General features: G+C 39.0%; 1 protein-coding gene across 1 annotated transcript in view; it reads right to left on the bottom strand.

The window, feature by feature from the left end:
- Positions 1-26,966, bottom strand: part of MAMDC2 (MAM domain containing 2) — a 164,750-nt gene that overhangs the window by 9,263 nt on the left and 128,521 nt on the right. The window contains exons 10-11 of the mRNA XM_068974487.1: positions 14,216-14,309; positions 12,371-12,523 (exon numbers count right to left, since the gene is read on the bottom strand). Coding sequence (XP_068830588.1) covers positions 12,371-12,523; positions 14,216-14,309 — 247 coding nt within the window. The remainder of the gene's footprint in view (positions 1-12,370; positions 12,524-14,215; positions 14,310-26,966) is intronic.

Raw genomic sequence — 26,966 nt, 5'->3', positions numbered from 1 at the left:
TCCAGTTCTAACTGTTGCTTCCTGACCTGCATACAGATTTCTCAGGAGGCAGGTAAGGTGGTCTGGTAGTCCCATCTCTTTAAGAATTTTCCACAGTTTATTGTGATCCACACAGTCTACCAATATTTAATATAATTATTTGTGACATTTAACATATTTATATCTTATACTTTATACATCATACACTATATACTATATGTTATATAACACCTTACATTTCCATTTTCCTTTCCTAATTTTAGTTTTTAGATTTTTGTTTTTTTTAATTTGCTTGTTTTAGGCAGAGGCAGGATTAATCTGCACGTAAATAATGCAGTGGTGTGTTGGAACCTGTTTCCACTGGCTCCAACAGTCAATTATGTGAGTTCTGTTGGTAGGTCCAAATGGCTTCATTTTGGTAGTTTGAAAGGGTCTACAATGGAAGTATTCATACTACAGAAATGGGACACAACTACAAGTCAGCCCCCCAACATAAAAAAGAGGTGGTTGGTGTTAAAAAATTACCATGGAGCCACTAAAATAAGCAATATAATAATAGTAATTTCCAGAATAATACACCCATAATGTAATTCTAGGTACCTGTGGCTCATTTTTTTAAAAAGCCGTGGACTCTGTATAAATAGTTCTTAACCTTTCCTCATTTGATGAAAAGCTTATATCTCTTCAACCTGAAAAAATATGCACAAATTTTTATATCCAACTGCATCATCTTCTTTGCCAATATTGATTTTTTTACATACATGATGTAAAAATTTTTACATAGTGTTATCTCTCTGTTATTTCACATGGAAATCAATGGCTGCACTGAGGGGGAAAAAAAGTTCCCAAATATTGCATACAAATGAAATGGCTTCTAGAGCATCTTTAAAGTTTCAAGGTTAGTCAATGAAGTCTTTTCATTTCGCAAAAGGCAATGCTTGAGACACCGCAACCAGAATTGATCAGAGGCTCCATCCTTGCTCCTTCAAGGCATTCCTCCTTTTCCTTTCCCTCATTTCCACAGATCTGAGAATCCAACGGGCTATTATAACAGTGGGAGAAAAAGTCCTGCCCCATTTGGTCTTACCAGATCTTGCACACTGTGCAAGCCCTTCCTCAGTGTTTCCCTCAGTAAAGTTACCCCCCTGCCAAACTGGGCAGTCAGTCATGGGTTTTGTCAACCAGTCACCCGCATGATGTACTCTAAACTGCTGGGATACTGTCACATGTCTGCTGTGCTCACCAATGACACCCTCATTACTAAAACCAAGGGTCAGTTTTCAGCTCTTGTCGTTCTTGTCATTAGTAGCACTGGACGCAGTAGGTGACTCCTGCCTCCTAGAAGGACTTTCTCACTTTGGTTTGCAGGATGCTGACCTCTGCTGGTTTTTCTCCCACTTCACTGGTCACTCCTTTGCTAGCCCACCTTTTCTTCTCTGACCTCTTGATCTTGGAGTGCTCCAAGACCCAGTGTTTGAATCTCTCCGTTCTCGCTCACTTCTTTGGTGATCTCATTTCATGGCTTGAAATACTATATGTGTTGTTATATCTCAAATTTTAATTTCCAACCTCTTTCCTAAAATCCAGGCTTGTTATTGAAAGTAATCTCTTCTTATTGTCAAGTAGATATCTCAAACTGAGCATGGTCAAAACTACACTCCTAACAGCCTCACTCTAAAGCTTACCCTACCCTTTTTAGTTGTCCAGGCCCCAAACCTGGCCATTCTTTATATCCTTTCACTCTTCACATCCAGATGGTCAGGGATTTCTGTTGGTCCTACCTTCAGAATATGTCCAGAATCCAATCACTTCTCTCCTTACCGCCTCCACTGCTACCTCCCAATCTGAGCCAGTATTATCTCTGACTTGGATTAATCCAACACCTCCCAACAAGTCTGCCTGCTTTTACCCTAGTTCTCTGCAATCTAATCTAAACATAGCATCCATAGTAAACTTTCTAAAGCAATAGCTAAATTTTACCATTCCCCTGTTCAAAACCCTCCACTAGTTAGCATTTCACTCCGAGTAAGAGCTGAAAGCCTGACAACATATAAGGCTCTACATAACTCCCGCTCATTCTCTTACCTCTCTGATTCCTCCCGCCTTTCTCCTCACTCACTCTGAGTCTCGAGGACACACTTGAGTTCTTTACCTTTCCTGGAATGTAGTAAGTTTGCTACCACCCCAGGGCCTTTGAATGTGCTCATCTCTGCCTACAGTGGCTTTTCTTTCGTATAATCTCATGTCTCACTCTCTCACCTCTAAGTCTTTGCCCAGGTATTACCTTTTCTATTAGGCCTATTCTGACTACACTGTTTCAAATAACAATCGCCCCTCCTCTGGTACTCCTTTTTCTCTGTACCCTAATTTATTATTTTCCATCTCATTTAATTGCCTCTTGCTGCTGTTGCTGCTAAGCCACTTCAGCTGTGTCCGACTCTGTGCAACCCCATAGATGGCAGCCCACCAGGCTCCCCTATCCCTGGGATTCTCCAGGCAAGAATACTGGAGTGGGTTGCCATTGCCTTCTCCGAACTGCCCCTTAACATACTGTATAACATTCCTGTTTTTAAGTTTGTCTGTCTCCTTCCTGTAGAACACTCAAAGGCAGAGCTATTTCCTTGTTTACTTTACTACTATGCCCCCAGGTCCTAGAGCAGTGTCTGGAACATAGCAGATGCTCAACAAATATTTGTTTAATGAACAAAAACCACAGACCAGTGCGACCATTTCCGGAGCACATGGCTCTACGAAGGTTACTCCAGTTGTGTGAAGATCTTGGCAACGAGACATGTACTTGACGAGGACGCTCCAAAGCAAAGTAGCAACAAGTCCAAGTTTTGAGAAAGTCACATTTTAAAGAAAATGTTCTCAACCTAGTTACGTACCATCTGACTTTTTTTTTTTTTTTTTAGCCAAACACATATTCTTTAACTTCATTACCTTCATTCTTTCACTGGCAAGAAAATTGCTACACAAGAAGCACCGGGGTTTTCACACTTTCAGCAATGAAAGAAAATCTTATTGTTCTTTTCTTTAATACTTTCTAACTTAAGCTAGGCTGGATGTAAACAAATATAGGTACACAAAACCCTAACAAAAGGGTGTATTTAATTTAATCCCATGGAAAATAAAGTCAAAACATGAACATGGTTTATCACCTACTATGCACAACGGTGTTATGTACTATAAGAAAGTCAAAGAAAAATAACTTTGGTACCTGCCTTTGGGACTCTCAAAAGGTCCACTTGAATCCCAAGAAAAGGACCTTAGCTAAAGACAAAACACTTAATGGGAGGGGGAGGATAGGGGACAGGGGGGCTCCTCTGAAAGATGCTGTCACTGGGAAACTGGAAAGAAAAGACTATTGTGGCCCTACAACAGGAAGTCTTTTCAGAATGGAAAGAAAGCAACGGGTCCATTATAAGTGAGAGATGACGCAAGAAGTATCTTCCATCTAGTGATGGTAGTATGTAATCCCAGTGATGACATATGCTGTGTGCTGTGCTTAGTCGCTCAGTCATGTCTGACTCTTTGTGACCCCATGACTGTAGCCCACCAGACTCCTCTGTCCATGGGGATTCTCCAGGCAAGAATACTGGAGTGGGTTGCTATTTCCTTCTCTAGGCGATCTTCTCAACCCAGGAATCGAACCCAGGTCTCCCGCATCACAGGTGGATTCTTTACTAAGCTACCAGGGAAGCCCAAATCCTAGCCAAAATCATCTGAAGTCCTGCTAGAGGGGTAAACCTCCAGGATTATCCAACTGAATTGTTCCTTGTGTGAGTACAGTGCACTAATCAGTCAGCCTCAACTGGGTGAAGCATTACTCTGGTAATGCTTTCCTTTCATGAGTCTCTGGGTCTTGGGTATCAGGCTAAAGCCATTACCTAAGCTTTCTAGTTCCTGAGATCATTGTGTTTAGTACCATGAAATATGAAAGGAAAGCTCCTGAACTGTTTGACATGTGTAACTGCTGCTTTTGGAAGAGACAGGGAACAGCCCCGTCTCTAATGTAATTATACATTAGTATAATTACACCTTTCTGGGGCACAGGCACTAATCTACTTTTCTTGAGTTTAGACCTTTCTTGAGTTTTGACCTTTCTAAAACTCCTTAAGGATAGAGTTTCTGTTTTAAGCCCATACATATATATCCCTTCGGAGAAGGCAATGGCATCCCACTCCAGTACTCTTGCCTGGAAAATCCCATGGATGGAGGAGCCTGGTAGGCTGCAGTCCATGGCGTTGCTGGGAATCGGACACGACTGAACAACTTCACTTTCACTTTTCACGTTCATGCATTGGAGAAGGAAATGGCAACCCACTCCAGTGTTCTTGTCTGGAGAATCCCAGGGACGGCGGAGCCTGGTGGGCTGCCGTCTATGGTGTCGCACAGAGTCGGACACGACTGAAGCGACTTAGCAGTAGTAGTAGTAGTATGCATATTCCTTAAGGCAATACTGAGTTAGACTAATCTAGACCAACATCTATACCTAAAAATAATTGTCACATATTTGTCAACTGATCAGAATCTGTCTGATGCCCAGACCAATTATTCTTCTTGATTCCAAACATGTTTTTCTTCCTGACTTGCACGTAACATTTCCTTTCCCCAGAAAAGATCAGAGCTTCGTGGAGAGACAGTCGGCCTCACATGTGTTTGGAAAGCAGAGAAAAGCCCTGTGTGTCGACAAGCTTTGCCACATTCCAACTCCAAATGCTGTCTGTCTCAGCAAACAAAAGCTCTCTGGATGGGAGCCAGGAGCCCCAGCGATGAAAGCTCAGACTGGCTCACGTGTCCTTGCACATGAAGGATTCCAGTCTGTGGAAGGGATTATTAACTGGAGAAGACAAATTACTTTCTTTCTGTGGATCACTGTTTAACATTCAAGATAGGGGTTCCAGTGGGTCTACTGGCAGATCAGGGTCCCATCTGTTCTTTGTTCAGCAACTGAGATGTGCTGAGACACAGCATATTTGTAACTGGGAGCAGTGAAGCAGCTGTTCCTCTAGTCTCGCGACCCTCTCGCACCAGGGCTGGGAAGGAGCGGGAGGCCATGTGGAATGAACAGCTAGCTGCTTCATTAAGCTGGAAGATGATTCTTAACAGTCAGGGGGAAAAGATATCAATATTTTGGGAAGAACAACTGCTAAATATGTCTCTCTCTAAAATTATTGTTCTTTATTATATCTTTTAAATGATTTTTAAAGCATGTCATAAATGAATGGTTATTAACTTACTGGGGACAGAGTTTCAACTTGGGAAAACTTTTAACAGTTCTGGGGTGGCGATGGTTACAAAAAAGGTATATGTACTTAATACCACTGAATTATGTACATAAAAATGACTAAAATGGTAAATTTTATGTTATGTATATTTTACCACTATTTTTAAAAAAAAGCTTGTCATAGAAGTCTTCTCTTGGGTAAGTAGGGTCCAACAATACCAGAAATTAGTGTGATAAGATAAATTATGAAAAAAGTGAGAAGACTGGAGATTTTAATATTCTAGAGCTAATTGCTCTTATAGTTTCAGACTAGTTGAGTAGCACTGTTACATGTCTGGATATTAGCTACCAAAATTCTTAAAAGACAAGGACTTGAATGAGACTGCTATTAAATTTCAGCAATTAATATATGACCAACACATTAAATATATAGTTTTGATTTTCTTTTGTGTCAACAGCACAATTTATAAGTAAATGTCATTATTTGGTATTTTAATGTATCACTCATATTTCTACTACACAAGAAGGTTCATATAAGACTCCTACCTTTACTTAGTAGTGTGTTGGAGAGAATTTAATTGCCAGAAGTACATAAGATGTATTGAAACACTGAACAGTACCACAGAAGAAATTGATGGTGTCTCTTTATTTGGAAATTATTATTTTTTAAAATGATGAATAGCTACTTTTCTAGGACATAGCTGTGGGAAAGAGGTAGGGAAAACTGGATGACTTTTCATCTATTCACTGGTGGACTCAGTGAGCTAGGAAATGTTACAGTGGAAGGCATTTTCTCACTAAACTGGAGAGTTATCTGTTGATTTATTTATTCTACTATCTCTTGGTCACAAAACCCATGTAAACTCCAGGACAACTAAAACAATTATTTCAGAAGAATTCTGACAGCATGGCATCACATTAATAATATAATATTATTATATAAAAATAATTTGGAGAAGGCAATGGCACCCCACTCCAGTACTCTTGCCTGGAAAATCCCATGGACAGAGGAGCCTGGTAGGCTGCAGTCCCTGGGGTCGCTAGGAGTCGGACATGACTGAGTGACTTAACTTTCACTTTTCACTTTCATGCATTGGAGGAGGAAATGGCAACCCACTCCAGTATTCTTGCCTGGGGAATCCCAGGGACGGGGGAGCCTGGTGGGCTGCCGTCTATGGGGTCGCACAGAGTCGGACACGACTGAAGCGACTTAGCAGCAGCAGTAGCAGCAATCATATATTAAAATTGTAATAACCAATAAAACCCTTAGGACTTTGTTAAGATTTGTCTTTACTGTCTTGTAAAAGAAATAGCATCAGTGTCAAGGAACTTTCTGATTCTGCCAGGATAGAGCTATTCAAATAGATGGTGACAAGAAATGGATAAACAGGTTCTGCAGAGTCCATTTCAGCTCAATGCAAGTCAAGACTTATCTGTCACAAGTACTTTTATTATTTTATCAAACAGGGAGCCAAACGGTTGGGCTACAATATTGTCTTTGTTGTTGTTCTAGTAGAATGACATGTTCTGATGACTGACAAACATTGGAAATGTTTCCCCAACTTTAGCCACACAGATACCACTATATATATATTACTTATCCACATAGTACCTGTACTATTACTCATTTGATATATTTCTTTAAATAGATTTCATTTTTTGCTCCTTAAATCCATTATTCAAATAGGAAACTTCATATTAGCATGAACACAGAAAACAAGCTATAGATTTGTGAAATAATGGTGTTGCTGTATTGATTATATATTTTGCTTTTACATGAATAGTACTATCAAATTAAAAATATTCATCCACTTAACCCTTAAATCACCCAGTGGTACTTTGGAAAACACTGGCTTAAGGTCTACCAAATCTTCTGGTTACTACTAAGTCATTTTATTTGTAATCACATGCCATGATTTTCTATGTATAAAAGCACAAATGACACAAAACACTGAGTCCAAGAAAGTATCCCAGAAGTGAACACCAGATGAACATCAGATTTTGTGAATGAGTCACTAACTACAAAAATAGTAATATCATTTTCATTTCAGTGGAGCTTGTATAGTATTAGTTCTTTCAGAAATACAACCTTGGTTAATCATCACTGTAGCCCTAAGAGATTAGCAGGGCATCTGCTGTTATGTGATGCATGATGCATAGTAGGTACTTAGAAAATATGGAGAAAATCAAGGTCGTAGAAACTCTGCTCTAGATAACATTACAATTGCTCCCAGTTCTAAGATGTTTCATCTTATAAACATGTAGCATATGACACTGGTGGCTTTAACAAACATTCGTTTTAAAGGGGTATTTAATTGCTTATACTTTATGAATGGGTGATCCTTGTTATACTGTAATCTGAAAGCCAATATATCAGCCCACATTAGGCCATTAGAGGCCATTGTGTATCCTAACCCTCAAAGGCGAAGCTACCCTTTGAGGGTTCAGGCTACACAATGGCTGCGGGGACTGTGGTCCTGGAGTTAAACTGCCGATATTGGTTCACAGATCAGAAAAAATTTAGATACTTTCTGATGGGTTACATTTCAGTGGATGTCTAAAAATACCATCAGTTTGAATATATCCTCTCCAAGAGCAGACCCTTTTCTCTGGTATGAAGGGTGACAGGTATGAGATTGCATGGCTGTGTGAAGACTTGTGTTTTTCCCACGTGAGCCGTCACAACTGTTTGAAGTCACGTGTGGTCTCCTCCTATCATGTGGGTTGGAAAACTCTGGTGAGACCGTGTGGACAGAATATGGACGTTAGAGCCCAACATTCCTGAGACACAGTCCCTACTCCACCAATCATTGCTGTGTGGCCTTTTAAAGGCATTTCTCCAACCTTCAGTTCTTTCATATGAAAAATGGATACTTTCACTTGCAAGTCATGGTAAGGGTGTGTTATTGTTTGAATATTCATTTCCCCTCTTTGCTAATGTATATGTTGAAATCCTAACCCCTACTATGATGGTAATTAGAGGTATGATCTTCAGGAGGGGTTAGGTCCTGAGGGCCAAGCTCTCATAGGTGGGATGCGTAGCCTTATAAGAGTCCTCTGACAGCTCACTTGCCTCGTCTGCTGTGTAAGGACACAGCAAAAAGACTGCTGACTGTGAACTAGGAAGTGAGCCCTCAGCAGACCTCAAATCTGCCAGCACCTTGATCTTGAGCTTCTCAGCCCTCAGAACTGTAAGAAATAAATGTCTGCTATTTAAGCCTCTGAGTCTATGGTATTTTTGTTATAGCAGCTCAAACTGACTAAGGATATAAAGGTCCCAGCACAGTGCCTGCACATGGTAAACACTCCATCAATGATCAATAGATGTTATTATTTCCCTAGAAGAATAACGGTTAAAGTAATTTAACGAACAAGACAAAGACAGAAAACTCCAATGCCATATTATCTGTAGGTAACCTTGGGCACAGCACAGCAAAATTTGCAGCCTCTGCATTGTTATACTTAGGAATAAAAAGATATAATCTGGAAAAGGTTTTATGTGGTTAGAAAATTGAAAGATGTCCTGAGACCCTTTAGAAAGTTTGCATTGAAACAGGTGAAATAAATGATGGAAAAAAAGGGAGACCCTAGAAAAATTTACTGAAAAATAAAATCAGAATGCTCTGTGTTGTTCACCAGAGACTCTGATACTCTGTGGTCAAGTATTTTCTGGGAATAAATATTGAACACACTAAGAAGTTTTTACATTACAATTTTTGTTATGAAGTTTCACCCCAGTCAGCTGAAATATTCTTCCAAGTTTTCAGAGAGACAAAGAAAACACAATCGTGCCATTTTCTTTAAACAAAGCCACACCAAGTAAACTAACATGTGCCCCTACATGTAAATAAAGGAGCAAAATCATGAGTAATGGAATATCTACAGGGTGTACTTTTGTCAGATGTTCATAGATTTTGTCTTTAGGCAGGAGGGAGAATGTCATCCACAAGTTGATTAAGCTTAAACTCAACCATCCTTTGAAGTACATAAACAGAGAAGTAGCTATAGTTATTCTCATTTTCTAGATGACATCACTGAGACCTAGAGATTTGAAGTAACTTTTTCAAGGTCTCAGACCTAGTGAGTGGGGAACCTTGACTCCAAAGTTCATGGGTCTGTTATATCCTGGCTTGGTAACCCTCCCTTGCCCTTTTCAGAGACTCTCTCCCTCCACGGCTCCCTATTTTTGTTTTGTCCTCTCTTCCGTGTCCAAGACATTGCACAGACTGTTACCCAGAAAATTCCCCTGTGCTACTCTACCACAGCACAACCCTCTTCTCAGATCTGTTGTTACCAGATTTTTTGGTGTCCCTGAAAAATGGAAGAGAAGCTATCAACTCCCTCCCCAGAAAAATGTACATATAGACAACATCGTGATTATAATGGACTCAAACTAAAGCTGATTTCTTCTTGATATCTCTCTATTCCTCTCGTAATTTAGCTTCTCCCCATTACTACATTTTCTATGGGTCTTGCTAATTAAGTGGCTATTCTTATATGCATCAGGGGGGGCTTATTGGTTCATTTATTCCTTCCAAGGACTTTTTTGAGCCTCTGTAGTGTATAAGATACAACAATAAGTCCTGTGGGGATTCATGCAGGAATTTGATAGTATTCTGCCCTCATGAGGCTTCCCTCATAGCTCAGTCAGTAAAGAATCTGCCTGCAATGCAGGAGACCCGGGTTTGATTCCTGGGTTGGGAAGATTCTCTGGAGAAGGAAATGGCAACCCACTCCAGTATTCTCACCTGGAGAATCCCATGGACAGAGGAGACTGGCAGGTTACAGTCCATGGGATCACAAGGGTCGGACATGACTTAGTGACTAAACCACCACCTACCCTCATTACCGGAGAAGGCAATGGCACCCCACTCCAGTACTCTTGCCTGGAAAATCCCATGGATGGAGGAGCCTGGTAGGCTGCAGTCCATGGGGTCACTGAGGGTCGGACATGACTGAGAGACTTCATTCTCACTTTTCACTTTCATGCATTGGAGAAGGAAATGGCAACTCACTCCATGTGTTCTTGCCTGGAGAATCCCAGGGACGGGGGAGCCTGGTGGGCTGCCATCTATGGGGTCGCACAGAGTTGGACACGACTGAAGCGACTTAGCAGTAGCAGCCCTCATTACACTGCCAATCAGTTAATGAGGCTCATTTTTCGTTTGCTGATTTATCTCTTTTCACTAGATTCAGTGTTGAAAGGCCATGAAGCTGCCACTGCAGCAGCCTCTTGCTACCATGAGAGGACAGACTGTGATCGGAGCCAACTCAGAAAAACCAGAGCAGAGAGGTGGAGAGGAGGAGGTCCCAGTGACATGGTTTTATCCTCTACATCAAGCTGTGCCTCAAGTCAGCCCTAAAATGGCATTTTTTTCCTGTTACAATGAGCAATAAACTATCTCCAACCAAAATAGTCTTAACATATACACATCTTTTAATTATCTTTTTAACTTCATTGTCTTTCCAGATATAGCCTCACACTCTCTTAGAATCTTCTACTCAGTGCTGGAAGTAGAAATCTGATCTACCTATGAACAAAGGCTGAATCTCTTCAACAGCTACCCTAGCTGATGCAACACTGTCCCAGCATCTCTGAAGTAACGGAAAGAAAAGAGGTCAGTGGTGGGACCAAGCTTCACATCATCTTCTTAGACAAGAGTGCGTTTAGGATCCAAGGCCAAATGGATACTCAAATGGATAGTGGCTGGAACCAAGTGTTCTTGAAAAGACCCAAGTCAAAACTGCCAGGAGGGATGCAAGTAGAAAATCTACGTGAGTTCTATCTCTGTAGTACAAGTACTAGGGGAAAAGAGGGTAGCCATAGATCATCAGCCAGAGAGTACAGTGCCCAAAAAGGTGAGATGCAAAAGAGCCAGTACTTAGATATCTGTCATAACAGAAGGTGTCCAAGAAAGAATTTGAAGAAACACTAAACATTTTAGAAGTTATTTTCTTTTAATCCATCCTCCACTCACTCTGGCTAAAGGATCCTGACGATGCTGGGCAGAAGAGGAAGTAAAACAAAGAAAGTTCAAGCACAGACAGTCTTCTCTTTTATCGTCTCCAAACTATGAATGAGGCCCATGCTGAGGGGGAAGGATGATTTGATGGAATGAGAAACTGAAGTTGTCATTTGAATTGGACATCTTAACACATCTGAATGTGTGACTGCTCCACTACTTCAACAGGACTGGGAAACCGTGGGATCTGCCAGGGCTGGGAAAGGGGGAATTCTCTAGGGTATGTTTGAAGAGAGTGTTGGAAAGAAAATACAAAGCTGTTGCTGATTGCACCCTCCCAAGTTTAGCCAATACAGCCAATGTTTTTTTGTTGTATTGCTGCTGTGTGGTGTTATTCCCTAGGCTTATTTTTGAGGTAGACCATAAGAAACAACACTATGCCACTCTCTGTAAGGACCCTTCAGGAAGTATCTCTTTCATATTAATATCAGGGATAGTTCTGAGTTGCTGGACCAAATGATGTACTTTTATCCAACTGAGATAATTCCTAGAGAAATTGAGAGCCTCAGTGGAAAAGGTCTATTCTTCAAGGAGTATTTTATCTTGGACATTGTTTGCAATCACTGACACATGGTGATAAGAAGAAGCAGAACAACTTTTAGTCTGGTTTAGTGTAGTTTACACATTTCCTACAGAAAAATGTACCCGTTTATTGCCTCCATCCCTTGGTGGACTGCTTCATCTGTTTCTATCCTAAGAACACAGTAAATCATGTTTTACAGATGACTTTTCCATCTTTTTCAGCTTCTGGAAAGTGAGGACTCACACTGATACATCTTCCCTGTCTGCCAGATATTTCTATACTAGGCCTCAGTCCTGGGCTTCATTTTAGACCACTATTTTATTATTTTCATTTTTGCCCATCTCCCTTTTATTTTGAAACCTTACTTCTAATTATCTTTGTTTGCACATCTTTGTAAGCTCATTTAAATCCTTTTTGCATCTAGATAATGAGCAATATAATAAACAGAAAGAATGAGTTTAAATGCACATACTGAATTACCTATCCCATGTGTGTAATATCCCACATGCAGTTCACTCTAGACACCTTAGTTTTCACATATCACAATGCAGTAAACAACCCCTAGAAAGCTATTTCGGGTTTCCTTAGGAAACAGCACCATGTGGCATAACTCACCTACCCCAGTAGTGTGATCTCCCTTTGGTCCAGTGTAGGAGGTGGGAGTTTCTCCCCTCCTCCTCTGCCAACTGCTCCGATTTCTTCTCTCCTGAGTAAATACACATTCATCTTGTTCGAAAGTACACTCTCCTGGTGGAGGTAGGAGCTTCTCTGCAAGGAAACAGCAGGTGTTGTGACTGCTGAGGCTCTTTCAATGAATACATATTCCAAGGCTCACTGGAAACCCACACTAATGTGTGGTTATCATCTGGCCACATGCGCCACATAGAGAGGCAACCCAACTACCAGCACTCCCTCTAAGCCAAGCTCTTGCCTCTGGCTAGAGTCTGGACTTCACCCTGGTTCTGCCATGGAGGCAGAGAACAATCAGAATACTAGATCCAAAAGTATTGGAACACTTTGAGAAAGAAACTTTCTCTGACTTGTGAATTTACTTGTATGAATGAGATTATAAAACTCTCTGACAGTTGGAGGTATACTGCCTTTATGGAAACATAAAAATAATAAAATTGCAAGCAGGAGGTTTCTTCAGAAATCCAGAATGAGTGAAGGAAATCCTCAGAACAAAGCTATCTATAGTCGCTTTGGAAAAGGGAGAGAATGTGAAAGAATTAAATGTGATATTGGAGACAGATTAATACGTGTGCAGCAGGTTACTGAATTTTTCTCTGCCTCGGCATTCTTATTTGTAATGTGGGAATATTAATGGCATCCACCTCAGGGGGTTGTGAGGATTAAATGAGATGATGTATGTAAAACATTTAGATGTAAAACTCAATAAATATTAGCTAAGTAAATATTAGAACTTGGTGTTTTTCTACCTGGAGGCTTATTTTCCATTTTCAAAAACAAATGTTTCTGTCTTTGGGTGCTATCTTCAATAACTCTAATAATGATTATATTAGAGTGGTGCCACCTCCCAACTTCCTGGGAACTTCTTTGGCTGAACTTGGTTGTACCTTCCTACATCTAGATTCTCCAATAAACAACCCATCTTTTCCTTCTCTAGCATGATAATTATTTTACTTCATTTTATTTTACATACACTATAAGCTAATGAAGGTTCATTCTCTTTTCTATGCCTTGAGTGTAGAGATTTTTATCTTGTTTTACGTTGTCCTTGCAGTGCCACACAAATCAAGGGACTACAAACAAATTGTCTTTTAATTAAATAAACATGGAGATTATCTCCAGTGCCAAATAGATACCACAACATGCCTGCTTGTTAAAGAAATGGATACCTTGTGACTTAGGATGCAGTGGTAATTAATAGATAGATACCAATGATCTGGGTTGAGGTACGTATAATTTTCTCATTAGACATAATGTCCAACACATAGCCATAATATTTGTCACTATCATCAATGCTTGGTCCATTGTTTCATTGTCATTTAATCCACTTAGAAAATATTTATTTTATTATGATTTAGACATGATGTGCTTAGCCTAGTATAGTATAACAATTTCATCAATATAGCTTGAAAATCTGCATTCAAGTAAGGGAAAAACAGTAATCATAACAAGAGTAATTATCAAAGAAGGTATCTGTTTTTAAAGCACTGCTTTGTGCCAGGTCCAAAGCTAGGGTGTTTATATGTGTTATCCTCACTACTCAAGTAGGTATTACCACCTCTCTTATAGATGAGAATATAGGGGTCAAGTCATGTGCAAAGTCATACATTGCATTTCAGTCATCACTTCTAAATGAGAGAGGCACTTCTGGCAAGAAAAGCAAAGGACAGACTAGCAGAGATTAAACACATGTGGTATATTATTAGAGAAACAGGACATGCCATGAACTGGCCAGGGAAACAAAGAAAGCTGAAATGATAGTCATCTTACCTGGAGACCAGCAGCTTCCCAATTCTATTGTAATGTCATCCAAGGCTACTAGACCACAGTCCCATAAACTTTTGCATAGACTCATGAAAACCACCTGCAATGAAGAAAAATAAAACTATGAGTTCAGTTAACTGAAAATTGGAAACTCTTACATCCTGGGATGTACATAGCACAACAGGAGTATAGAAGCAAACTACAGGCATGTCTTCACTGTCTGTGAACTACAGATACAGTGGCATGAGTAATGGTTAACCATTTATATATGACCCGGGAATCACTTAATTTTTTCAGCAGAGTCAAGCTCACAATGATATAGTGTATACACTAATGCTGAAATTAGTTTGCATTCTTTAAAGAACTGAGAGAGGAAAGCAAGAGGTTAACTGGGTGACAGAGGAAAATCTGTCAGCTTTTAAATATTTTCCCCCAAATAGTCCACAAAGTGTATACAGGATTGATGGCAGTCCAAGCATTTTTACAAACATTTCCAGTGCAGACAGTACTGATTTTTTGGAAGTGACTTTCTTACAATGTGGTTCATTCGTCTGGTGAATGAAGTCTCAGTGATTTGCCACCTGAAGACTCAAGTTTCATTTCCAAAGTAAAGATCTACATCCCTGAGTGTTATCACTAATAAAAGCCCTAAATGCAGTTATTTTATCAAGTCAAACATTTTGCATGTGAAGGAAAAATAAATCTCTCTACAACAAATTATTAAGTTCATTGTGCCAAAAAGAGAGAAATGTTTTGAATTTCTTAAATCAATTTAAAAGTCTCCTTTGCATATATAGGATGAGCAAAGAGTACTTTTCGAAACATTTTTGTTAGATTTTCACTGCACTTTGCAGTGTACAAAGTTGCTTCACATGTATAACCTAATGTTTAATGAGCACAAAGTCTCTAGTCCATGTTCAGCCCCTCAAATACAAATCTTAATTCAAAAACAAAGAGATACAACGAAAGAACAACCCAAATTATGAGCAATGAGAACATTTGATTTTTATAGGTTCTTAAACCTAAAAAGCCTAAAAAATTTTTTTAGGTTCTTAAACCTTTTTTAGGTTCAGGATGCAATGTCTTCAATTTACTTGTGCTATTAGTAGGATCCCTTTGGTCTTTGATGATCAGAGCCACCAGAATATAGAATTTATTTAAAAAGAAGCTGAAAAAATCACATGACAGTTTATCACTATGCAAAATATAAAATGTCTTAGGCCAATATCTTCAGAATAACTAATTATAAGATGTGTAAAAGTTTACTGAACTGGATTCATATTACAATAAATTATAAGAAAAAGGCATGTAATACTGTAGAGATGTAATAATACATAGCTATGTGTGTGTGTGTTAGTAGCTCAGTCATGTCTGACTCTTTGCAACGCCATGAACGGTAGCCTCCCACACTCCTCTGTCCATGAAATTCTCCAGGCCAGAATACTGGAGTTGGTTGTTATTCCTTTCCAGGAGACCTTCCTGACCCAGAGATTGAAGCTAGGTCTCCTGCATTGCAGGCAGACTTTTGACCCTCTGAGCGACCAAGGGAGCCCTAATATAAAACTGTATGGATCAATATTTACAAGGAATGAACTAAAAGGGGTGGTTCATTTTTTTCATTTAACTTTTGTTAATTTTCTTATCTTTATAGATTCTAGGGATGATCTGACTATGTAAAATATATTATCTGCAGGATTTATACATAGGAACTTATTCTCCATTTACAAAGCAGAGGTCTATGTCATCAGCCCTGAGTGCAATTCCATTTTTATCAGCAATTTTTCTTGTTCTATGGAAGGAATAGTAATCTGCCTTGTAATTTACTGAATTAATTGTGCTGCAGAGAAAAATCTTGGCTTTCTTTTCCTTTGGCAGCTTTAAAGTCTATTTTTGACATGAATAGTGAAAAAGCACTTTTTCAAAAAGATTCTGTGGTACTGAAATGATTCACCATATAAATTATTACCTAAATAAGACTCAAACATATGGCATGTAAACATATCGTAAAGAGGAGAAATGTTATCATGCTTTCACATGTTTACTACGCCATTATTTTATAATGACCATAAAACCAAGGAAGCAAGCAAACAAACAACCCAAGATTTCAAAAACAGAAGAAATACACAAATCATGGTGCTGCAACCTAAAAATCAGGCCATTATTAACTCTGATGATTTGCAAATATTATTTAGTAGTAGAGAATATATTCCTCTCATAATGTTAAGTGATGAAAGCCGCTGATAATAAAATTAAAATAAAATGAGATAAATTATATCTAACATCTAAAAATACATAGGAAAAAACCTTGAAAATTTACTAAATATATAACACTTTTATTAGGTTTGAGAAATTATGGGTATTGAATAGAATTTCCTTTTAGTTTCTAAACATTCTTCAATTTTGTTATATTTATAATTGAGAAAAAAGAAGGAATCAAGATATCTATAATTAAGGTGTGAAATAATGGGCTACTGTTTTTCAGATTGGCATTGTTTATTGTAGTAGCTATGAGGACACATGGCTATTGAAATTAAAATTAAAGTTACAAATTTTCTTTCCTTAAGTGTACTAACCACATTTCAAGTACCTGATAGCCATATATAACCAGTGATCAAGTGAGTTGGTCATAGCAGATTTGTAACATTTCCTCATTGCAGAAAGTTCCACCAGATAGAGCTTCATTTCGGACATTCCAAACAAATTTGTGAACTGTCATAGTGGGTTAAGTGAAACATTAGAGATATTCTGGACAACAGCAGGCCGCTAGGTTATTACTGTCTTAGAACTCTTTCTGCACTTAGAGTACTGGCCAGACCACTTGTTGTTCTGTCTGATGTCTGAAGATTCACAGTCTGCTACGTACTATATTCAAACTATGGCCTCAAAGCGCAGATCTGTTTGGCAGCTGTCTATCAGCATTCCAACATAAAAAAGAAACCTGACAAGATCATTTGTTTGCTCTAACACATTGGATTTCCACCCCGCTATTAACAGCAATGATAATGTCAGTTCCTGTTCTTGTGCTGCCATCTTTTGTTTTGAGGGCTACTTGAGGTGGAGAGGTTATTTTAGGGTAGTTGATGACTGGGTAAGCTTGACTGGGCCTGGCTGCAATAGACAAAGAGAAAGTCAAAAATTTTGGTCTGTTCTTAAGAACTCTGTCCTGGGTCCTGTTAAGAATGTGACAAGAAAAAAATTCCCCATAGTCTAAATTCTTAAGGGGACTGACCTCTTGTTTAATTACAGATCTTTAAAAAAACAACAACAACAGTGTTTATTTCATTTTAGGCAGTATTTCAAAGCAGACAATACCTCTAAAGACTGGGAAAAAGATCTCAGGCAACTCAAATGTATACTATAGTATCTATCTGAAAGAGGAGAAGAGGGACAAAGTAAACTGCTGTCCCTTAGACAGATCTTCTTGATTTTATGCAAACCTCTTAAAAGTTAGGAGCAAATTAGATTTGTGTAAATCAGTTTGTTTTAGTGTACTAAAGGTTCCACTCCTTTGGGACTAGTGATACATTAAAATTTTTGTTTTGATAGAGATTAATTGTTGAAAAAACTTAGCTAGACTAATTTTGGAAGGCAAATAGGCAGTGAATGGAGAGCTATAAACACACATTTGCAAACAAATCATTTTAAATATAGTCAAGTAAGGTTAAAAAACATGATTTAACTTACTTTTTATCATATTAAAAATAGACATTATACATGCTCATTTATCTACAGTAAGGTGTTCCAGTCTTAGCACTACTGATGTTTTGGGTCAGATAATTTTTTGTTGTGAGAGATGCCCTGTGCATTGCAGGATGTTAAGCATTCCTGGTCTCTACTCACTGGATACCAATATCACTCCCAAAATCATAACAATAAAAAAAAAAAATGTCTCCAGATGCCCAGACATGCCCCCTGGGGAATGGGGGGGGCAGGGAAAAATTTTGTCTGGCTGAGAACCACTGGTTAAGGGTAGCAGATAACTGTATGGATTATCAAACCCCATTTGCTAAATTCCTATTATATGTATTCCTATTGCCTCCCTATGTGAGGCACTTTCACATCTGTTACCCCCTTGGATTCTCAGTTTCAACCTTTTCATTCTCCCCGGTCAGTTGTTTATATTTTAAAAGCAGACTAGATTGAATTAGTTTGTTCTTCCTCACACCATCAGGTGGTAGCTCTAATGAGCATGAAATATCCTTAAGCCCTAGAAACAAAAGGCAAAGGAACAAAACAGCAAGGGAGATGAACTAACTCTCCAGCTGAATAATCATCACCAAGTCAATCAGGGCTTCGCTGTTTCAATTTCCTATTTCAAAAAAATTCGAATTGTCAAAGGGGAATAGAATCTCTTCTTCGTTTTCACTCGTCTCCCTTTCAAAAAAGAAAGATCTACTCCCTCAAAATAAAATAATGACAGGGAGCAGATCTGAAGCGTTAGGGTAACTGAGCAAGCACTCCTCATAGTATACAAATTATAATTCTCTCTTAAAGTTATCTCTTTTTTTTTTTCCCAAGGAGTGGGAACAGTGGGGTGGAGGGAGAGTCTGTACAGACATCCAGCTACAAGGCTGCCTTAGTCTGATGGTCTAGACTGCTGCTAAACCAGTAAAAGTCCAGAGAAGTTCCTGGAAAAAGTATGAGGGAGAGGAAAAGTAGAGAAACAGATAAGTCAGGAACTTATTTTCTCAAACCAGATCAAGCTGGATTTTTAAAAAATAATTAGGATTACTAATTTTAACTTTATAAAGTGTCATATTTTAAGTGGTACCCAACACAATAAATAGGATTTTGCTGAGGGAGGGAAGATATGAAGCTTTGCAGGGAACTGTGGAATATATAACAACAAACTTTTGTTGTGTAGTTAAAAACATATGGTTAGTATTAAACAGCTCAACATTAGCTGAATTGACTGGTTTTTCACTGTCTTTTAAAGTACTGGGTTGGCCAAAGTTTGTTTGGGATTTTCCATTGGAAAATCCTCAGTGAACTTGTTGGCTAACCCAGTAGTTTCACGGCCTTCTGAAGACACATGGTTGGCCAGATTGCTGGATTAATCCACCACCTACTTTACCAATTGAAGAGCCCAATGTAGGCCTATAATTAGAATGTAAATGATAGTTTCCAGAAATGGCCTCCTATCTTCACATAGAAACATTTCAATCCTATGCCAACAATACCATAAAATACTCAAGTTCACAAAACAAACTTAGGTTGTTATAAGTGGTAGGCCTCAATAACTTACCAGAGGGTTTGATTCTGGGTTAAATTTAACTTCTCTTCTGATGAAGTTTCAAGTCTTTTGGAATCACTTGCACAGATAAATGTGGAAATGGTGACTACAGAGTTGGTAGAATAATTATTCACTAAATTACTATAATCCAGTCAGTGAAGTTCCAGAGCCCTTCATTAAGATGGTATTGACACAACTGCAGGATATACGATACTGTATAATGCAACAGCATTCATTTAACAATTTGACAATAAATTGTAAGAGAATTAAAACAATAAAAAAAAAACAAAGCAAAACAAAAATTCTGACATTAGACACTTGGCTAAAAAGATGGAATTTTCACAGATCTCTAAGGACAGACTGAGTGGAGCTTTATCTAGAAAAATGAGTGTAAGACTTTAAAATTTTTAGAATCCCAGCCATGTTTGGGGAAATAGTTGCTGGACTGTAATAGCATGCCTCTTGTAGATACTATATTTGGTCTTCAGATCCCACAAAAGGCAGAATGACCATGTGTTTTTAAATAAGTCTTTAGCTGACCAACCCTTTTTCTTAAAAGATCCATCTGGTTTTGGTTTTGTCTTTTTTAAAAGACCCATCTGATTTAATTCTGCTCTTGGGTTTCACAAGCAACAAAGGTTGAGCAGCTTCCAGCTTTACCCAGCATGAGTCCATCTGCTCATAGAAGTCTTCTGTTTTAGGGTAGAGGGCGCCCTGTGGTAGATTTGCAGCCCTGCAGCCAAAGATTTTCATGGCTGTTTGGGTGGTAAACACCCACATAACTCAGTTCACTGATTGACATTATTTTCAAGTCATTTGGTCACAGAAAAGGGAAAGGAGACCTCAGAATCAGACATTTTTTAGAATGAGGAAAAGAGAGACCCTATGATATGAACTCAAGGTCATACAATAGCCAGCTGTAGACCTAAGCATGAAATATCATACTCTGAATGTCTGATAGAGCATATTTCATTATACCAATCAGCTCATTTTCTCCTTTTCACTTTAGGTATTTTAAAATATGATTATGAAAGGCTCAAAACTCCCCAGTTAACAGCATAATTAATAGCAGTGGACAAGTATGTCTCTGAACAGCATTTAGAACTAGCTTCCCGTCATTTTGCCTTATGTATGTTATAAACAGTTTTTGGTCACCTGATGCCAGAACCTGAATCTTACATCAGTTGGGACTAAATTTCATGGCTGGTGATTGGTGAAACCTCTCCTCTCCACAGGAGATGCTCCCTCACCTCAGTGATATCCTTCTCTCTCTTAGCTGATGACCTTATATTTGCTCCACGTGGAAAATTTACTTCACACAGAAAAAAATAAGGAAAAAATGCCCTCAACTCCCCACATCTACACCTTCAATCTTATCTTCATTCGCACTCATTTTCACTTCCTTTCCTTTGTTTTGGAAGCAAGGTCTGTCTGACTCCAAAGTTCATGTTCCTCTTTTTCTGGGACATAGATCCTGTACAATCCTGACAACTAGTATTGGGGGTCTAAATGGAAAATAAACATGAAAAGCCTCTGAAAAAATGAAGATCAGACAAAAGCAAGATGGTATCATTTTTAGTGTTTTAAGGTCTAATTCCACACCAAAGTAATGAGGACATAATTACATATAATATTCCTATAAACCTTTCATCATTAGTAAAGGAAATAGGTGTGAATGCCTTCCTCAACATACAATGTGGTTTATCTCTGGTCAACCTTCCTTAGGGAGGACCTCTAGTTAAACACTTTCCTGACCAACATAATGTAAGGACCAATTTATTTATTATGGATGGAGATCAAAATACAGACCTATTGTGACTACTTGGATAGAGATATAAAATGTCGGTCTTTCCAGAAGACTCAGAGAATACAATCAACTGCAAAAAAGGTGGAATCTATGTTTTTGCCTTGACTCTCAAGGGCTCACCCTTGCTCTGTATGAATTTTTCTGGGTCAGGAGAAGACAGTGACTTTAACTAATACCCAAATAATGACTTCACTCTGCTTGTGTATGAACCATAGAGACAGTTGTGGGTCTAATTTTCATTGATTCCCAGGGAAAAGTGGAGATCCTTGATGCAGAGCTGTGACTAAAAGCTCATATAATGTTAAGCCCCTTTTAGCTGTGTCACGAATTATTTAACCAACATCTACAATTACGCTGATTTCACGAGCTAGCAAGGGAATGCCCCAAATCCTTCAAGCTGGGCTTCAACAGTATGTGAACAGAGAACTTCCAGATATACAAGCTAAATTTAGAAAAGACAGAAGAACCAGATATCAAATTGCCAAAATCCATTTGATTACAGAAAAAGCAAGAAAATTTCAGAAAAGTATCTCCTTTTGCTTCATTGACTACACTAAAGCCTTTGACTGTGTGGATCACAGCAAACTGTGGAAAATTCTTAAAGAGATGGGAATGCCAGGCCACCTTATCTGCCTCCTGAAAAACCTGTATGCAGGTCAAGAGGCAACAATTAGAACCAGACAAGGAACAATGGACTGGCTCCAAATTGGGAAAGGAGTACGTCAAGGTTGTATATTGTCACCTTGATTATTTAACTTATATGCAAAGTACATCAAGCAAAATGCCAGGCTGGATGAATCACAAGCTGGAATCAAGATTGCTAGGAGAAACAGCAACAACCTCAGATATGCAGATGACATTTCTACCCTAATGGCAGAAAGCAAAGAGAAACTAAAGAGCCTCTTGATGAAGGTGAAAGAGGAGAGTGAAAAATCCGGCTTAAAATTCAGCATTCTAAAAACTAAGATCATGGCATCTGGTCCCATCACTTCATGGCAGATAGATGGGGACAAAATTAAAACAGTGGCAGGTTTTCTTTTCCTGGACTCTAAAATCATTGCAGACAGAGACTTCAGCTATGAAATTAAAACATGCTTGCTCCTTGGAAGAAAAGCTTTGACAAATCTAGATAGCATATTAAAAAGCAGAGACATAATTTGCCAACAAAGGTCCATCTAGTCAAAGCTATTGTTTTTCCAGTAGTCATGTAGGAATGTGAGAGGTTGACCATAAAGAAGGCTGTGCTGTGCTGTGCTTAGCTGCTCAGTCAAGTCTGACTCTTTGTGACCCAATGGACTGTAGCCCCCCAGGATCCTCTGTCCATAGGGATTCTCCAGGCAAGAATACTGGAATGAGTTGCCATACCCTCCTCCAGGGGATCTTCCCAATTCAGGGATCAAACCCAGGTCTCCCACATTGCAGGCAGATTCTTTACCAGCTGAGCCACCAAAGAAACCCAAGAAAAGCAGAATGGGTAGCCTATCCCTTCTCCAGTGGATCTTCCTGACCCAGGAATCAAATTGGGGTCTCCTGCATTGCAGGCGGATTCTTTATTAGCTGAGCTACAGGGAAGCCCAAAGAAGGCTGAGCACCAAAGAATTGTTTTTGAACTATGATGCTGAAGAAGACTTTTTTTAAAAGTCCCTTGGACAGCAAAGAGATCAAGCCAGTCACTTCTAAAGGAAATCAATCCTGAATATTCATTAGAAGGACTGATGCTGAAACTGAAGCTCCAATAATTTGGCCACCTGATGTGATGAGCCAACTCATTGTAAAAGACTCTGATGCTGGGAAAGATTGAGGGCAGGAAGAGAAGGGAGTGACAGAGGATGAGATGGTTGAACAGCATCACTGACTCAATGGACACGAGTTTGAGCAAACTCCAGAAGATAGTGAAGGACAGAGAATCCTGGTGTACTGCAGTCCATGGGATCACAAGGAATCAGACATGATTCAGTGACTGCACAACAACAGATAGATGGGCTTTCCTGGTAGCTCAGTTGGTAAAGAATCCACCTGCAATGCAGGAGACCTAAGTTTGATCACTGGGCTGGGAAGATCCTTTGGAGAAGGAAATGGCAACCCACTCCAGTACTCTTGCCTGGAAATCCCATGGACAGAGGAATCTGGAGGGCTACAGTCCATGGAGTCGCAAGCACAACAGCTGGACATGACTGAGCAACTAAACCACCACCACCATACACTACATAGCAGCTTCCAGTTTCTCAGTATTACTAACACTGCTTGATAAATGTGGTAGGCAGATCTTTGTACATAACTACGACCATTTCCTTATGATAAATTCCTAGAAGTAGAATGGTTATCTCTAAAAATTTGCATAATTGGGTCTTTCTTTTTGGTACATATAATTTAATTGTCATCTAGTAAGATTATATTGAGCTTCCCAGGTGGCTCAGTGGTAAAGAATTGACCTACCAGTGCAGGAGTCGCAGGTTTGATTCCTGGATCAGAAGATCCCCTGGAGGAGGAAATGGCAACCCATTCCAGTATTCTTGCCTGGAAAATTCCATGGACAGAAGAGCCTAGTGGGTTACTGTCCATGAGGTCACAAAGAATGGGACATGTCTTAGTGACTCAACAATATTACATCAATTTACTATCACACTAGAGCTTATGAGAATTTTTATTTCCTTGAATTCTCACCTCTCTATGGCAATACCTTATATATCATATACTTAAATTTGTGGGATCCCCTGGTGGCTCAGACGGTAAATAATCTGTCTGCAAAGTGGGAGACATGGGTTCAATCCCTGAGTTATGTAGCTAAATACATAAATATTTAATAAATGTCTATAACTCATATATATATATATTGGGGCCTAAATGAAAGATCAATTTTTAAATTGATAAATTGAACAATATGAATATGAATGCAGCTATTAATACAAATACACTTCTTCAAAGTATTATATTTTTAAAATATCTTTATCCATTTGATGGACAAATGTACTGTTTTGCTATTTTTCAGATTTCTTTGGTTATAAATGAAGTTGGACATGTTTGCATATTTATTTTCTAGGAATGGCCCTTTTCTTCTGATTTGCCTGTATATATTCATTGTCCACTTTCCTATTGCTTAGTTCATCTTTTGTTTATTGATTTATTAGAGAAAATTTAAATCTTAAACATATTAGGAGTTTGTCATATATGTTGCAAACTTTTTTTTCTGGCTTGATATTTGCCTTTCAGACATGTTTATGAGGCAATCCTTACTTGGAGAAAGAAGTTAAGGGAGAACTACATGTCTTGGCCTGGAGACTGAGATGAACTAGGCAGGCCACAAACAGTAATGATGCATCCTTGACCATTGCATACATTCCCATGTAAGTTGATGTTGAATAGAAAATAGGACTTCATGACCCTTCAGGGTGTGGTGGCAGATGCCATTAGGAAGAGGCTTGTAGACTGCCTGGAGAGAGACTTCCACTGGAGTTATGCACTGCAAAGAGAGACCACAAAGCTCCCAGAGAACAAGAGAGGGAAAAAAGATGGAAATATCTATGCAGAAGGAAATAAGGTGTTCTTCCATGCAGGAAAGCAGAGTCTTCACTAATGTGTGAATTGTCAGTTTCCAAGTAAGTGAATTGAGCTTATACCTAAAGTGTACAGGAAATACCTAAATGATCTGTGAGTTCAGAAAATCAGAGGATCTCCAGAGAATCTCAGTGTGAGCATTAAAATCAATATTGTCTCATCCAAAATACTTGCAAAAAGGTAAAATGGTTGTCTGAGGAGGCCTTACAAATAGCTGTGAATAGAAGAGAAGCAAAAGGCAAAGGAGGAAAGGAAAGATATACCCATTTGAATGCAGTTTCAAAGAAGAGCAAGGAAAGGTAAGAAAGCCTTCCTCAGTAATCAGTGCAAAGAAATAGAGGAAAACAATAGAATGGCAGTTGCCAACATCTGCTGGATCATCGGAAAAGCAAGAAAGTTCCAGAGAAACATCTATTTCTGCTTTATTGACTACGCCAAAGCCTTTGACTGTGTGGATCACAATAAACTGTGGAAAATTCTGAAAGAGATGGGCATACCAGACCACCTGAACTGCCTCTTGAGAAACCTGTATGCAGGTCAGGAAGCAAAGTTAGAACCGGACATGGAACAACAGACTGGTTCCAAAGAGGAAAAGGAGTATGTCAAGGCTGTATATTGTCACCCTGCTTATTTAACTTATATGCAGAGTACATCATGAGAAATGCTGGGCTGGAAGAAACACAAGCTACAATCAAGATTGCCAGGAGAAATATCATTAACCTCAGATATGCAGATGACACCACCCTTATGGCAGAAAGTGAAGAGGAACTAAAAAGCCTCTTGATGAAAGTAAAAGAGGAGGGTGAAAAAGTTGGCTTAAAGCTCAACATTCAGAGAAAATGAAGATCATGGCATCGGGTCCCATCACTTCATGGCAGATAAATGGGGAAACAGTGGAAACAGTGTCAGACTTTATTTTTTGGAGCTCCAAAATCACTGCAGATGGTGAATGCAGTCATGAAATTAAAAGATGCTTACTCCTTGGAAGGAAAGTTATGACCATCCTAGATAGCATATATTCAAAAGCAGAGACATTACTTTGCCAACAAAGGTCCGTCTAGTCAAGGCTATGGTTTTTCCAGTAGTCATGTATGGATGTGAGAGTTGGACTGTGAAGAAAGCCGAGTGCTGAAGAATTTTGAACTGTGGTGTTGGAGAAGTCTCTTGAGAGTCCCTTGGACTGCAAGGAGATCCAACCAGTCCATCCTAAAGGAAATCAGTCCTGAAAATTCATTGGAAAGATTGATGCTGAAGCTGAAACTCCAGTACTTTGGCTACATGATGTGAAGAGCTGACTCATTGCAAAAGACCCTGATTCTGGGAAAGATTGAAGGCAGGAGCAGAAGGGGACAATAGAGGATGATGATTGAATGGCATCACCGACTCACTGGACATGAGTTTGAGCAAATTCCAGGAGTTGGCGATGGACAGGGAGGCCTGGCGTGCTACTGTCCATGGGGTCGCAGAGTTGGACACGACTGAGCAACTGAACTGAAGTGACTGAAAATACTTGAGAAAAGATTCCCTAAAAATCCACCCATTATGAAATACCAGATTAGGAATTTGGAAGTGTGGAGGGAGGTAGTGTTCATAGGCTCATAAACAACCTTTGGAATAAATATTTGCCTAAATTAAGCTTATTTATAAGACTATGGGGAAAGAAGATCTCAGATATTTCCATGTTGCTGCAAGGATGAATGTGGTAATCCAGCAATATTCCATGAAATTAATTCCTTGGGAAAGTCAAGTAAGAATGCACTGGCATGAACATCACCCTCATGTAAGCTGTGTTAGCAACTACCAGTTGTGCTAGTCAGCCTTTCCAGTCATTCCCCTATAAACTGATGTGAAACACAGAAGCCCAACAACGAATATCTGAAAGGAAATGAAAGAGAAGGAAAACGAGAGTAGATTAACTCTGCCTTACTCATATTTAAAATAATTTATAATTCCTGTACTGACAACTGACACTGAGTTTTGCTTGGAAAAACTCAACAGTAGGCTCCTTTCCCATACTTAGCTCCTCTATCCAATTTCACATTAAAACTTATTCCACTTGACAGTATAATTTTCCTGGCTCTGTATATGGAACTATCTTAATCTATTCTAAAATGTGTTGATTATCTTGTCAGAAATTAACGATCCTGCCATTTCTACTTTGC

Source organism: Capricornis sumatraensis, chromosome 6, assembly GCF_032405125.1.
Source record: "Capricornis sumatraensis isolate serow.1 chromosome 6, serow.2, whole genome shotgun sequence".
NCBI lineage: Eukaryota > Metazoa > Chordata > Mammalia > Artiodactyla > Bovidae > Capricornis > Capricornis sumatraensis.
Note: the sequence above shows the minus strand (reverse complement) of the source record. Positions and strands in the feature narration are given on the sequence as shown.